This window comes from Tachysurus vachellii, chromosome 10, assembly GCF_030014155.1.
Source record: "Tachysurus vachellii isolate PV-2020 chromosome 10, HZAU_Pvac_v1, whole genome shotgun sequence".
In the NCBI taxonomy this organism is placed as follows: Eukaryota; Metazoa; Chordata; class Actinopteri; order Siluriformes; family Bagridae; genus Tachysurus; species Tachysurus vachellii.
Window position 1 is genome coordinate 26,457,080 of NC_083469.1, and position 15,000 is coordinate 26,472,079.

The following is a 15,000-nucleotide window of genomic DNA, read 5'->3' on the forward strand; positions in this document are numbered from 1 at the left end:
CACAGGCTCCCCGTGACCCGAGGTAGTTCGGATAAGCGGTAGAAGATGAATGAGTGAGTGAGAGTGAGTGAGATTTCCGATCTAAACGAGTCAAAGTGCTTCATCTAGGAGAATAAACACGGCTGATAAAGGCAAAGTTAGGTTTAGTTTTGGTCTCGGAATCCGATCAACACGCTGTGAAGTTTACGATCTGTGCTGAAATCCACTCGATACAAGTGAAGATATTCTGAGCAGTTGCTGATGTACAGGGAGATGAATAAGAATTTCAGAGATTCCTTCATTCATCTCTGAAACAAAGTAACGCTTTACCTGCGACGCCATCGCAACTTTTTGTTTAACAGCTCCAGCTGTTTGTGTCGACACTCACATCATGTAGAACATGTTATTTCTGTTAAAGGTGTTCCCTAGCCATCTCTTCAACACCTCCATTTAAGTGTTTAAACACAGCTTTAAGTGCTAATAGTTGCTCTTAGCAAATCTAGCAAAGCCTAGCGTGGATTTGTGCTATTATTAGACACACACACACGCACACACACACACACACACGCTTGTGTAACCGCTGCACACAGAGCTGTCGAGCTGTCCCAACACTCCACCGAGCTGTCTGTTTTCGTCTCCCGATGCCGTGCTTGCTTTACCCGTTGCTCGTCTCTCTGTGATTGGCAGACGACGTCGTACTTGCTTTGTCGGCAGAGAAAAAACAGACGGTAGCGTTTCATTGTGTTTGACTTCAGCTCACGGCAGACCTTCACCATCGCTCTCAGACGTGAAGCGCTCACGATTGTTCACTACCATGCTGACCATCATACCATCGCAAGCTCCGCCCACATGAAATCACCAGGTGATATATAGGACCGTTTTCTTTTTATCTTTTCTTTTTTATGAGTAAGCGGTTATGGTGGCAGTCTAGACGCCAGTCAGGAAAGCAAAAGGTGGAAAGACTGAGACGTGTAAATGAGATGAGAAGGAGGCAAAATGAGGAGAGGGGAAATAAATCTGACCAAAAACGCTGGAATCTGAATATACATGAATATGCAAATTAACCACAGTCCAGAGCTAGTCTGATTAGCTAGCATCTAGTAAACAAGCTCATACTTTTCACACGTGGACATATTGAGAAAAAAGTGAGCAGATTCGACCCAATCATCTCTGCTCCAGTAATTTGCATATCGGATATGATTGGCATTCAGCGTACTGTGACATCACACAATGAAAATTGACATAAGAGTTTTGTAATGTTACGAATATGTACGTATGTGTGTGTGTTGTGTGTGTATGTATGTGTGTATGTATGTAATGATGACATGCACTATAACACATCCCCTTTTTTTTAAGTTTTTACTAAATATTGAATTCCACCTTGAACGACATTCAGTGGAAAAATATCTCTAGTGTTACACACTATATTTGGGGGGAAAAAAACAGGAAAACATTTTTCCTTCTGTCAGCAAAGTCACGTTGTTCTGCTTCTCTCTTTCTTTCTTTCTTTCTTTCTTTCTTTCTTTCTTTCTTTCTTTCTTTCTTTTTTTTTCCTCTCAGTAAAAATGTCGATGTAGCAAGTTCCGTCCAGATTAAATGTTGCCTAGCAGCTGCTGCTGTTTTGTAGACCCAACAGCCTTGGCAAGCGAATCAGCAGCTCGCCGTGAATTAAAGAGCTCTTTCTGCCTCATCGCCACGTTTGATATCTCCATAAGCTACTCTGGAGACTCACCAGCTCCTCAGCACAGATGCTCTCACACACACACACACACACACACACACACACACACACACACATTTAGCTGTTGGACGCTTTGCTTTTTTCATAAACGACTCTTTCATCACTTTTCTGTCAGCTCCTCAGTTCTTGTGATCACACTTCTAAAGGCTTTCCAACACATCATGAAGTCTACTTATCCTGTCCATTATGTCGCTTTGACCCCATAAGCCAACATGTGTCTACAAACACATTCATCATGTTATAATGCATTCCCAAGGTGTTATACACAGACCACTAGACACCAGCTTTAATACTCATTATATATTGTTAACATTTATACTACGATGATTCTGCTGCTATGTTCAGTGTTTTTTTAGCTAGCTGTTATCACACTGATTAGCGCTAAACATTAGTGGCAGAATTTCTGGAAAATGTGGAATAATGGCTAAGGCCCTGTTTTTGATGACCATATATGGGCAAAACCACGCCCACTACTTTACTATGTAAAGTAGTCTTTACTATGTAAAGTAGTCAGTGCTTTATTTCTTTTTATAAAATTTGTGAGTGCGTTTTTGTGGGTTATTAAAGGTCAAATTGGTCATTTATTTTCGTCTCCTCTCCTGTCTGATGGAGTAATTATGGAGGAATTCTCCCCCAGTGTGGTGATTCTGACATGCTTCAAATCCTCCAAACACACCCCACCGTCACTCCTCGCTCCCACCGCCTCCATCACCACCTCCGCCGCCGCCACCGACTGCCATCTTCAGACAGCGCTCTAAATCCTGTTTCAAGCTCAATTCTAAACACATCTTTATTTCCCAATTATAGCTCCTCGCTCTCGGGGAAGCACATTTCAGCTGCAAAAGCTGGATTATCTCATTCTTAAACACCTCTTAACGCTCACTGTGCTTCACAAACGAACCTCAACCTTGTGGGACAAAAGTATAATAATAATCATAATAATAATAATAATAATAATAATAATAATAATAATAATAAATAAATAAATAAATAACCATATTTATATATATATAAATATAAATAACCAATTTTTTAACCATATTTTATCATTTTTTTTTTTTTTTTTTTAGTAAAATATTTAGTTAATTTGTTTGTCGATTCCTTTTTTTTATTTTAGTGTCATTAGGTTCAGGATATCTGGACAGCTAGCAGGTTGATATAAGGCTATATGAATGTTTTTGTCAATGTGGGAGGATTACGAATGCTTATGAGCATTTATGAGCATCCAGCAGTGTGACTTAACAAACTGACCGGAATCCACCATGGGATTAGGATGAAGGTGTAACATGATGTGCTGGACATCTAGGAAGAGCACATAAAATACGCAGGAACCGTAACACCATCATATGTCTCTCGTTATATTTAATTAAGTTTTATCATGTTCACTACAACACTGTCACATTCAGATCTAGCACTTTTTCCTTCTCACATAAATTTATAGTTTGTGTCTGTAGAGTTTGACACGATAAATAAAGCAACTCTATTAACGTTTATACATCATCGATTTCTGTCCAGTGAAGCTCTGAGTTTAGCACAATGCTAAAAATTGACTTTTATTTGACCTCGGACTTGTTATTGATGAAACAATCAGGTGGGAAATAACGTGAGCGACGCCGCTGAGAGTTTTCTTATCATCTGAGCACACTCCACTCTCGCTCTCTCTCTCTCTCTCTCTCTCTCTCTCTCACATACACACACACACCCTTGTCATATATCCTCTTATCAGTGTGTGTGCAGGTGATATTTTACACGTCTGTGTGAATTCGTTTACACCTTTACGTTTACTCTACAGCTCTAAAAGACCTCATGTTCCTGTATAACCATATCTACTATAGAGCTGATATGTTATTCACTTATTCACGCTGTGAATCATTCGTTCATTCATTCATTGATTCACTCACTCACTCACTCACTCACTCACTCACTTACTCAGAGACGCATTCATTCATTCAGTTACTCACTCATTTATTTAGTGACTCACTCATTCTCTCAGTGACTCACTCATTCACTCAGTGACTCACTCTTTAACTCAGTGACTCATTCACTCAGTGACTTATTCATTCTGTGACCCACTAATTGACTTTGTGACTCATTCATTCACTCAGTGACTCACTCATTCTCTCAGTGACTCACTCATTCTCTGTGACTCACTCATTCTCTCAGTGACTCACTCATTCACTCAATGACTTGCTCTTTAACTCATTGACTCCTTCACTCAGTGAATTATTCATTTACTTACTGACTCACTCATTCACTCAGTGACTCACTCTTTTACTCAGTGACTCACTCTTTTACTCAGTGACTCATTCACTCAGTGACTCACTCATTCACTCATTCTCTCAGTGACTCACTCATTCACTCAGTGACTCACTCTTTAACTCAGTGACTCATTCACTCAGTGACTTATTCACTCTGTGACCCATTAATTGACTTTGTGACTCATTCATTCACTCAGTGACTCACTCATTCTCTCAGTGACTCACTCATTCTCTGTGACTCACTCATTCTCTCAGTGACTCACTCATTCACTCAATGACTTGCTCTTTAACTCATTGACTCCTTCACTCAGTGAATTATTCATTTACTTACTGACTCACTCATTCACTCAGTGACTCACTCTTTTACTCAGTGACTCACTCTTTTACTCAGTGACTCATTCACTCAGTGACTCACTCATTCACTCATTCACTCAGTGACTCACTCATACACTCAGTGACTCACTCATTCACTCAGTGACTCACTCATTCACTCAGTGGCTCACCCATTCACTCAGTGACTCACTCTTTTACTCAGTGACTCATTCACTCAGTGACTCACTCATTCACTCAGTGACTCACTTTTTTACTCAGAGACTCATTCACTCAGTGCTTCACTCATTCACTCAGTGACTCACTCTTTTACTCAGTGACTCATTCACTCAGTGACTCACTCATTCACTCAGTGACTCACTCTTTTACTCAGAGACTCATTCACTCAGTGCTTCACTCATTCACTCAGTGACTCACTCTTTTACTCAGTGACTCATTCACTCAGTGACTCACTCATTCACTCAGTGACTCACTCTTTTACTCAGTGACTCATTCACTCAGTGTCTCACTCTTTTACTCAGTGACTCATTCACTCAGTGACTCACTCATTCACTCAGTGACTCACTCTTTTACTCAGAGACTCATTCACTCAGTGCTTCACTCATTCACTCAGTGACTCACTCTTTTACTCAGTGACTCATTCACTCAGTGACTCACTCATTCACTCAGTGACTCACTCTTTTACTCAGTGACTCATTCACTCAGTGACTCACTCATTCACTCAGTGACTCACTCTTTTACTCAGAGACTCATTCACTCAGTGCTTCACTCATTCACTCAGTGACTCACTCTTTTACTCAGTGACTCATTCACTCAGTGACTCACTCATTCACTCAGTGACTCACTCTTTTACTCAGTGACTCATTCACTCAGTGACTCACTCATTCACTCAGTGACTCACTCTTTTACTCAGAGACTCATTCACTCAGTGCTTCACTCATTCACTCAGTGACTCACTCTTTTACTCAGTGACTCATTCACTCAGTGACTCACTCATTCACTCAGTGTCTCACTCTTTTACTCAGTGACTCATTCACTCAGTGTCTCACTCTTTTACTCAGTGACTCATTCACTCAGTGACTCACTCATTCACTCAGTGACTCACTCATTCACTCAATGACTCACTCATTTACTCAGTGACTCATTCACTCAGTGACTGACTCTTTTACTCAGTGACCCATTCACTCAGTGATTCATTTATTCATTCAGTTACTCATTTACTCAATTCTTCAGTCCTTCACTCAGTTAATCACTCCTTTACTGCTTTACACTCATCCACTTGCACTCTTAAGCATTTTTTATTGCTATTTCTGTATAAATAACTAAAGTTGATCCACGGAGCCTGACGAATGACCAAGGACAGGCGTGTTGTGTGGTGAAATTACAATCATTATATAATAATCAAAAGCTAAAAGCAACGTAAAAAAAAATGTTAAATAACATAAAAAGTAAATATCATTCCAGAACTCTACGGCAGAGGAGAAACGATTCAGACGTTAGTGAAATATAAAGGCCATGTTGTTGAGGTTGGATTGTTCTTTGAGTGCGAGTTATATGCAGACTAAACATCTCCAAATTCCACAGAGCATTGGGGAAACTCGTATATCCTCCAAACACATGAAATATTTACTCTAACCTCAGCGTGTGATATTCAATATACGGCACTTTTAACTCGCCGCTTCCTTTCATGCATCAGTTGCCAACAGCGTTTTCTTTCCCAGAAGCTCTCTGCTGTTCGCTCGGGTGATATTAGAAATTGGATGAGGAAAGAGCGAGTGGCACTTAAAGCCAAGTCTTCAGTGTGAGATGTAAAAACAGCGTTTCTGTGATCAAAAAGTAATGCAGACGTTCCGGGTTTATTCCGGCTAAAAGACACTCTTACTCAAAGTGGAAAACGGGACAAAACGTCTCCTCGTGCTTCACGGATCGTGCCTGTAATGCGGTTTGTGTTCGGAGCCATTTTGTTCTGTTAAATATATTATTTTCAATTTAAATATATATTATTACACGACTGCGCTTTTTTGGAGTTTTGTGGCAGAGGGGCACAGTGGCTTAGTGGTTAGCACGTTCGCCTCACACCTCCAGGGTTGGGGGTTCGATTCCCGCCTCCACCTTGTGTGTGTGGAGTTTGCATGTTCTCCCCGTGCCTCGGGGGTTTCCTCCGGGTACTCCGGTTTCCTCCCCCGGTCCAAAGACATGCATGGTAGGTTGATTGGCATCTCTGGAAAATTGTCCGTAGTGTGTGAGTGAATGAGAGTGTGTGTGTGTGTGTGCCCTGCGATGGGTTGGCACTCCATCCAGGGTGTATCCTGCCTTGATGCCCAATGACGACTGAGATAGGCACAGGCTCCCCGTGACCCGAGGTAGTTCGGATAAGCGGTAGAAGATGAGTGAGTGAGTGAGTGTTTTGTGGCAACTTGTCACTTGTCATCGCCGTGACCTTTATGAAACCGAAACCGTATCGAACCTGAACGCATTTCAGCGACATATTCATAAAAAAATCGTTTACGAATCAATTAGTAAACCGACGTCTGTTCTAATTAATACATCGTTAATACATCAACGTAAGAAAGATCCTGAATGAGAGGATGAGACGAGACCTGGTATCATCCTTCTGCTTATTAGTGTCGTTATTTTAGGGAAAATGTCGGACGACTGTAATGTAAGCGAAAAAAGAAGCGAAGAAGAAGAAGAAGTGAAGTGAAGTGACATCCAGATGAACTTGAAAGCAACGGCCCAGATTTCCATGGCTGAGATGTGGAGTGATAAATGCACTGGCTCTGATAAACATCTCCCCTGATGCTATTCATCACCTGTCATCATTTTCCTCTTCTGCTGCTGCTGCTGCTGCTAAGAACAATGTCATATCTGGTTTAACACAAGCATGAAATATCTCTGAACAACCCAGAAAGATGAACAGATCATCAAACAGGATGAAAATGAAGTGAAAAAGAATCAGTGTGTCGAGGGATCTTGTTTATTTTAATGACTGCTGAAGTTACAGGAGATTCTTACACTCCACTTCCTTTGTGGGTTTAGGATTAGGGTGAGGGACTGGACTGGACCAGACCGGATCAGACCGGACCAGACTGGACCGGACTGGACCGGACCGAACACAACACAAACAAGCTCATAATTCTAAATGATGCTCTGTGATTGGCTTATGGTTCTAAATGATGCTCTGTGATTGGCTCATGGTTCTAAATAATGCTCTGTGATTGGCTTATGGTACTAAATGATGCTCTGTGATTGGCTCATGGTTCTAAATGATGCTCTGTGATTGGCTCATGGTTCTAAATGATGCTCTGTGATTGGCTCATGGTTCTAAATGATGCTCTGTGATTGGCTCATGGTTCTAAATGTTGCTCTGTGATTGGTTTATGGTTCTAAACGTTGCTCTGTGATTGGCTTATGGTTCTAAATGATGCTCTGTGATTGGCTTATGGTTCTAAATGATGCTGGTGGAGATGAAAGACGCAATGTGATGATAATATAATTGTTTATCTTTACTTTCTGTGAGATGATGAACATCGTAGTGCTGCCTGATTCCTTTCAGCTCACGCTCCATAACTCACTAATTATCTTGTAGCTAGATTAAAACAATAAGAATGCATCGATTTTAAGGAGAAAACGCTTGTTTCAGCTGTCAAATGAAGCTTCTTATCGCTCAGTTTTAGCGTGATCGATTGAGATGGATGAGCTGTGCAAGGCTGATGAATTCTTTTCATTAAGGCCACTGATTTATCACCGTCAGAGGTCACCGATGCAAATGCCCTCAAGAGCGCGAAGATCCCGAGCTAAAACACGGAGAGCGGAGTATAGATCGCATTTAAATATGTTGTTAACTTTACGCAGAAGGGTCTTCGGGTCAGCGCTGGAACTAAATGCCTTTTGTTGGTTGTAATTCTTTAGGATTTATTTGCTTTTTTTATGCTTCCAGGAACAAGGAAAGATCAGCGTCACGTTCAACATCGGACTGGTGGATATCGTGGTGCAGGAGAGCAGCATGCCGGTGAACGACGGCAAGTATCACGTGGTGAGATTCACACGTAACGGGGGCAACGCCACGCTTCAGGTGGACAACTGGGCCATCAATGAGCACTTCCCCTCAGGTACGAGCTCTCTGGACCTTCTTTAACCTTTACTCTAGGACATCAGGAAGATGTATGGACAGAAGGCAGAAACGGGCAGCAACTGCTTTTTGCTCTAATTCCAAAGTCACTCCGTTTGACCTGTGTGTGTGTGTGTGTGTAAACTTTTCCCCTTTAATATCCTTCCTTTTTTATTTCATCTCTGACTCTGAGTCTGTGCCGTTCTCATTTTGACTCAAAACCCAGTCATTTTAAACAACTCGCTCTAGCGTCACGTCAATAAAACATAAATACCGTCTGTAATTATGATACATATTTATATATTATAACGTATTGATGTAACTTCCTCATTTTATCAGTCGCATCCTTCAAGATACTTCTTATAGTTTTATTCTTTATAGTGCGGTTCATGGCAGAGTTTTCTGTCAGCGTGAACAAACGAATGACGTTCTGTCTGAGAGTCTGATCTAAAATAGCGAACAAACACTTGGAGCGTCTCAGAGAGCAGAAACGGGTTTGATATCAACGTTTACTCTGAAGATACAAACATTTGTGTGAGAAAAAATAACCATTTTTTTGTATTCTTAAAAATGAATATATCACTTCTAATACTGCTGAGAAAAACAGAAGTAGTGATGAAACTCTACAAAGTCGTGAGCGTCTAATTTCGTATGAGCTTCATATTAACACCGCTGTAAAGTGAGACACGAGGAAGACCTGTCGTTTATGAGGAATAAACACGTAAGGAAAGTGGCATCAGTGTAGAACAACAACTGTTTTGGTAGCTCAGAAAATGTTATTGAAATGTTTTTTTTTTTTTTTTTTTTTTTTTTTACACGAATGAAATAAACGCTCATCAATCTGATCGTTGGAAGAAGGGACGGTGGCACGGTGGCTTAGTGGTTATCACGTTCGCCTCACAACTCCAGGGTTGGGGGTTCGATTCCCACCTCCACCTTGTGTGTGTGGAGTTTGCATGTTCTCCCCGTGCCTCGGGGGTTTCCTCCGGGTACTCCGGTTTCCTCCCCCGGTCCAAAGACATGCATGGTAGGTTGATTGGCACCTCTGGAAAAATTGTCCGTAGTGTGTGATTAGCGTGAGTGAATGAGAGTGTGTGTGTGTGTGTGCCCTGTGATGGGTTGGCACTCCGTCCAGGGTGTATCCTGCCTTGATGCCCGATGACGCCTGAGATAGGCACAGGCTCCCCGTGACCCGAGGTAGTTCGGATAAGCGGTAGAAGAGTAGCGGTAGTGAGAGTGAGTGAAGAAGGGACCTCATCGTCATAAGGAGTCAAACTTTAAGCTGAATTATCATGAGGTTTTCTGTGTTTAGTTTTAAAGAGTAAGAAATATGAACGCAGTTCAGTGGAAAAGGTACTAATCACACCGTACACGTCCGAGAATAATCACACCATACTCTGAGCTGTTATAATTGATCAGAACAAACTAACGTCACATTAATGCAGGGTGCAGCGATGGTCTCTGCTCACGGTGGCAGTAAATGATTCTGTGCCATCTTTATTACTTCATTGTTGTCTGCTCTTCTTTTATTACTATTGGACCGTCTCTCTCTTCTCTTCAGGGAGATGTGAGGCCTGGCGGACAAACCCAATTTTCTTTACACGTGTACTGATTTAAACTTCTCGACGCTTAGAGAGCTGCGGCGTTATTTCATGCCTTTCGCTCGCCGCAGCATTAAGCAGCGTGCAATCTTCCTCAAGTCCTGCTCTTCTTTTTCGTGTGGGTGGACGTATGAGCTGCGCAATCACTTTAACGCTCACGCCGCGCCTCGGCTAAGTCAGAGACTCGTTGTGTTAAGTCGTGGATGACGTTAGCATAGAAACGGAATGCTTCTCACAGGAAGCCCCGCCCCCTTTCCCCACACCTGACACCATGAACAGAAACCGTTTAAATAAAACCTCTTCACGTATGTTTGACAGTCGCTAGCGATTACATTAAACGAGTACAGAACTAGCGCGAGTTAATAAGAGACACCACTATATGATTTAATGCTAATGACAATTACGTCATAAATTAAGAACACTGACATGTCAAGTCTGTTGCAATGAAAAAAAAACAACACATTTTTCTAAGTATTAGCTTTAGATCAGTTAGCATACAGACATATTCATATGCTTGGTTTTGCCCTTCTGCACTAGGACGGTGTGGTTTTCAGAGTGAAGGTCAGGTCTTGAAGCGCTAAAGACTTTTTTTGTCCTGAATTAAAATGTAAAGCATGTAATTAGCTGAGTTCTGATTAGCTGCAAGCTAACTCCATACCACATCTCTGCTGCTGACTCAGATACTCGCAGCTGAATAATAAGTGTGTGTGTGTGTGTGTGTGTGTGTGTGTGTGTGTGTGTGTGCCCCAGGCTATGTACACACTCCTCGCTGTTAGGAGGATGCTGTGGGTTTTTTGGTCTGATGAAGCACAGTAAGAGCGAGCTTTCACTTTCACACTAACGTCATTCCTCACGTCGTCTTGCTCTGTGGGTCAAGTCACACCAACTGACCGTTTAGCGTTATTTAACCACACGGCTCCCAGAGGGTCCGGATCAAATTCAGCTCGTAGAAATATTTTTATAATTATTATCAAATGGATAAATGATAGAGCGAATATTTCACTAAGAAAAGACCCCTCGGCTGTTGGCGTCCATTCCGTGAACCCACTCAGAGCCTGATGTTTAGGAACATCTAGTGATCTAAACCCCTGAGTGTGCTATACAGGTGTATTACAGAGCAGCGAGCGTGACCTTGCTTCAGGTTCTGGAGCAGCGTGTTGACTACAGGAGTACATCACTGCCGTTATGAATGTCACCACTACGGCGTGGGAGACGTCTCTATAAACACAGACGTAATTGACTTTCGTCCTCAAGGTCCGCAAGCGGTGATAAAACCCTTCTGCGACCGCTCGTGAGTGTCAGAATTTTGTCACCTTTTCGGCGCACCGCGAGAGATGAAAGATTCCTGTTATCTGAAGCTACACAGATAAGATTTCAAGGAAAGAGGAAATGAAGCGAGGAAATGATTCTGACACACCCACGTTCTGCTGAAGGACCAGACAGGAAGTGTAGGATCCGCAGGACTGTCTTTAGAGCGCCACCACAGGCGATATGTAGATGACACGTGACACCGTGGCAGCTGTGGAGCAGAGCCTGCTGGGTAACGCTGAATAAATTCTCATCTGTTATCATGAAAAAAGACAATGTTAGATATTCAGGAGCCTCCGGCTTTCTGGTGCCTGAGTATCGTTTTATTGTTTGTTTGTTTGTTTGTTTTGTGTAAATTATTTCTAACTCAGTATTTATGGTGTGTGAAGTTTCCCTGTAGCTTCTGAATAGCACTGAGACTGAATACAGAATGATGGATGGACAAAATAAACAAGATGTGTTAGTGTGTTTTTAGTGCGTGTGTTGTGTTAGTGTGTTTACTGCGTGTGTTGTGTTAGTGTGTTTAGTGCGTGTGTTGTGTTAGTGTGTTTAGTGCGTGTGTTGTGTTAGTGTGTTTAGTGCGTGTGTTGTGTTTGTGTGTAGTGCGTGTGTTGTGTTAGTGTGTTTACTACGTGTGTTGTGTTAGTGTGTTTAGTGCGTGTGCTGTGTTAGTGTGTGTAGTGCGTGTGTTGTGTTAGTGTGTTTACTGCGTGTGTTGTGTTAGTGTGTTTACTAGGTGTGTTGTGTTAGTGTGTGTAGTGCGTGTGTTGTGTTAGTGTGTGTAGTGCGTGTGTTGTGTTAGTGTGTTTACTACGTGTGTTGTGTTAGTGTTTGTAGTGCGTGTGTTGTGTTAGTGTGTGTAGTGTGTGTGTTGTGTTAGTGTGTTTAGTGCGTGTGTTGTGTTAGTGTGTTTAGTGCGTGTGTTGTGTTAGTGTGTGTAGTGCGTGTGTTGTGTTAGTGTGTGTAGTGCGTGTGTTGTGTTAGTGTGTTTACTACGTGTGTTGTGTTAGTGTGTTTAGTGCGTGTGTTGTGTTAGTGTGTTTAGTGCGTGTGTTGTGTTAGTGTGTGTAGTGCGTGTGCTGTGTTAGTGTGTGTAGTGCGTGTGTTGTGTTAGTGTGTTTACTACGTGTGTTGTGTTAGTGTGTGTAGTGCGTGTGTTGTGTTAGTGTGTGTAGTGCGTGTGTTGTGTTAGTGTGTTTACTACGTGTGTTGTGTTAGTGTTTGTAGTGCGTGTGTTGTGTTAGTGTGTGTAGTGTGTGTGTTGTGTTAGTGTGTTTAGTGCGTGTGTTGTGTTAGTGTGTTTAGTGCGTGTGTTGTGTTAGTGTGTTTAGTGCGTGTGTTGTGTTAGTGTGTGTAGTGCGTGTGTTGTGTTAGTGTGTGTAGTGTGTGTGTTGTGTTCAGGTTTCCTCAGTGTTACAGCAGTAGGTGGGAATCAGAGCAGCTCGAGCGATGGGAGTTTTGTCTGTAATTTGCTCCACAGAACTAGAAGAGTGATTGACGGCTCGCTATTTAAAACATTTCCAGCTGCAGCACATTGAGGCGATGCGTCCATACGGCGGCTTGTGCATTAATGTGTAACACTGAGAGACACGTGAGGGACACGTGAGGGACACGTGAGAGACACGTGAGAGACACGTGAGGGACACGTGAGGGACACACCACAGACGTCTCACTTCATGTAGCTGATGGACACTTGTACACTGTGTGTGTGCGTGTGTGTGTGTGTGTGTGTGTGTGTGTGTGTGTGTGTGTGTGTGTGTGTGAAGCAGTTGCTGTTTTCATTTCCCGAATGAAAGGAAGTGTGGATTTATTTCGTGTCACATGTTAATAATTGACTACATCCTCAAAGTTCTGATGCTGCGTGATACTGAGCTCCACACTGTGTGAACTCGGGGTCTGACTTGCTGTCCGCCCACACACACACACCCACACACACCCACACACACACACACAGTAACATACTGTAGATCAAGAAGTGTTAATAAGAGAAAATGTGTAAATAAGGAGAAAAACATTCATTTGATTAATAATTAATAAGACGATTCATTCAGTGAACATAATATTTAAAAATACTAGAATATTGACAAGTTTTAATAAATAAAAAAAAATAATAATCAATGCTTAAAAATGTACATTTTTAAATTTTTTAATTCCACATTTATAAAAAACACAATTAGAGAGTAATAAAAAAAATGTAATTAATATGAATACAAAATCTAATACTAAGAAGACAAATTCATTTATGTAAATAAGTAAATAAATAAATAAATAAATAAATAAATAAATAAATATCATTAAACATGAGAGCAGATGAAATATTTTAAGGTTTAACGATTAGAAAACTCATGTTTTTATTAAATGAATAAATAAAGAAATAAAGTAAAAAAAAAAAAAAATAGTAGTCTGGGAGAAAGAAATTTTTTTTTTTACTTTCCCAAAACAAAATGAAAAGAAAATCGTCTATGTGGAGGCTCTGAAACGCTGTGAGTCGGTGTTTTTCTCCCTCTGACCTCAAGTCAGTGAGTCGTTCTTCCTGCATCTCAGAGCCCTGTAGATATGTGAGGAAATAAAGCAGCTTTATCATGTCAGCATCTCGGTACACAGCGTATACAAAGCGTTGACCTCACAGGGTGTGTAATCAGATGGAGCTCTGAGTCGTCCAGCCCTTTCACTGAGATGATAAGAAATCCCCTGAGCGCTGACGTCTCAGCCGCAGGACGACGCGTGTCTTAGGAAAAGCTGCGAGGAGAGAATAACAGCCCGACTTTGCTGAAATAAGACAAAATAAACTCGGACTTTAAAGATGAAAAATATCCGTCATTGCAGAACAAAAGGCTGCGAGTTCTTTAAATGTGAGACAGACACGTCGTTTAAATCAGTTAATGATCAAAACTCCTGACCATCTCCTGGCAGTAAAGAAAGAATAAGATAAGCTTTCTTTATTCACCTCTGGCCTAACCCTGATATTATAGGGATCACCTGAGAGGCTGAGACAAACGCTCCTGTCCTCATTGTAAGAGCTGGACGACCCTCAGGAGTCCAGGACACGATTTTTCTTTGTGAAAAGGAGCACGTAGGACTAATTTAGAAAGAGAAAGGAAACTACTCTGAATGTCCTTCAATGCTGAACTTTCATCAGCTGTTTATCTATACGTGTGCTGTCTGTTCGATTCCCCTCAGGACGAGCGCCTCCATTGTCTCCTCACACTGTCCCCTCACACTGTCCTCTCACAATGTCCCCTCACACTGTCCACTCACACTGTCCTCTCACAATGTCCCCTCACACTGTCCACTCACACTATCCTCTCACAATGTCCACTCACACTGTCCACTCACACTGTCCTCTCACAATGTCCCCTCACACTGTCCCCTCACACTGTCCTCTCACAATGTCCCCTCACACTGTCCTCTCACAATGTCCCCTCACACTGTCCTCTCACACTGTCCACTTACACTGTCCCCTCACACTGTCCCCTCACACTGTCCCCTCACACTGTCCCCTCACACTGTCCTCTCACAATGTCCACACACACTGTCCCCTCACACTGTCCACACACACTGTTCTCTCACACTGTCCCCTCACACTGTCCACTTACACTGTCCACTCACACTGTCCACTTATACTGTCTCCTCACACTGTCCTCTCACAATATCCCCTCACACTGTCCACAC

At 42.0% G+C, this 15,000-nt stretch overlaps 1 protein-coding gene across 5 annotated transcripts in view; it reads left to right on the forward strand.

Annotated features, from left to right (window-relative positions):
- nrxn3a (neurexin 3a) overlaps positions 1 to 15,000 on the forward strand; it is a 291,045-nt gene that overhangs the window by 237,771 nt on the left and 38,274 nt on the right. For all 5 annotated transcript variants that reach the window (XM_060880486.1, XM_060880483.1, XM_060880484.1 and 2 more), the window contains one exon: positions 8,249 to 8,420. In XM_060880486.1, the coding sequence (XP_060736469.1) occupies positions 8,249 to 8,420 (172 nt within the window). The remainder of the gene's footprint in view (positions 1 to 8,248; positions 8,421 to 15,000) is intronic.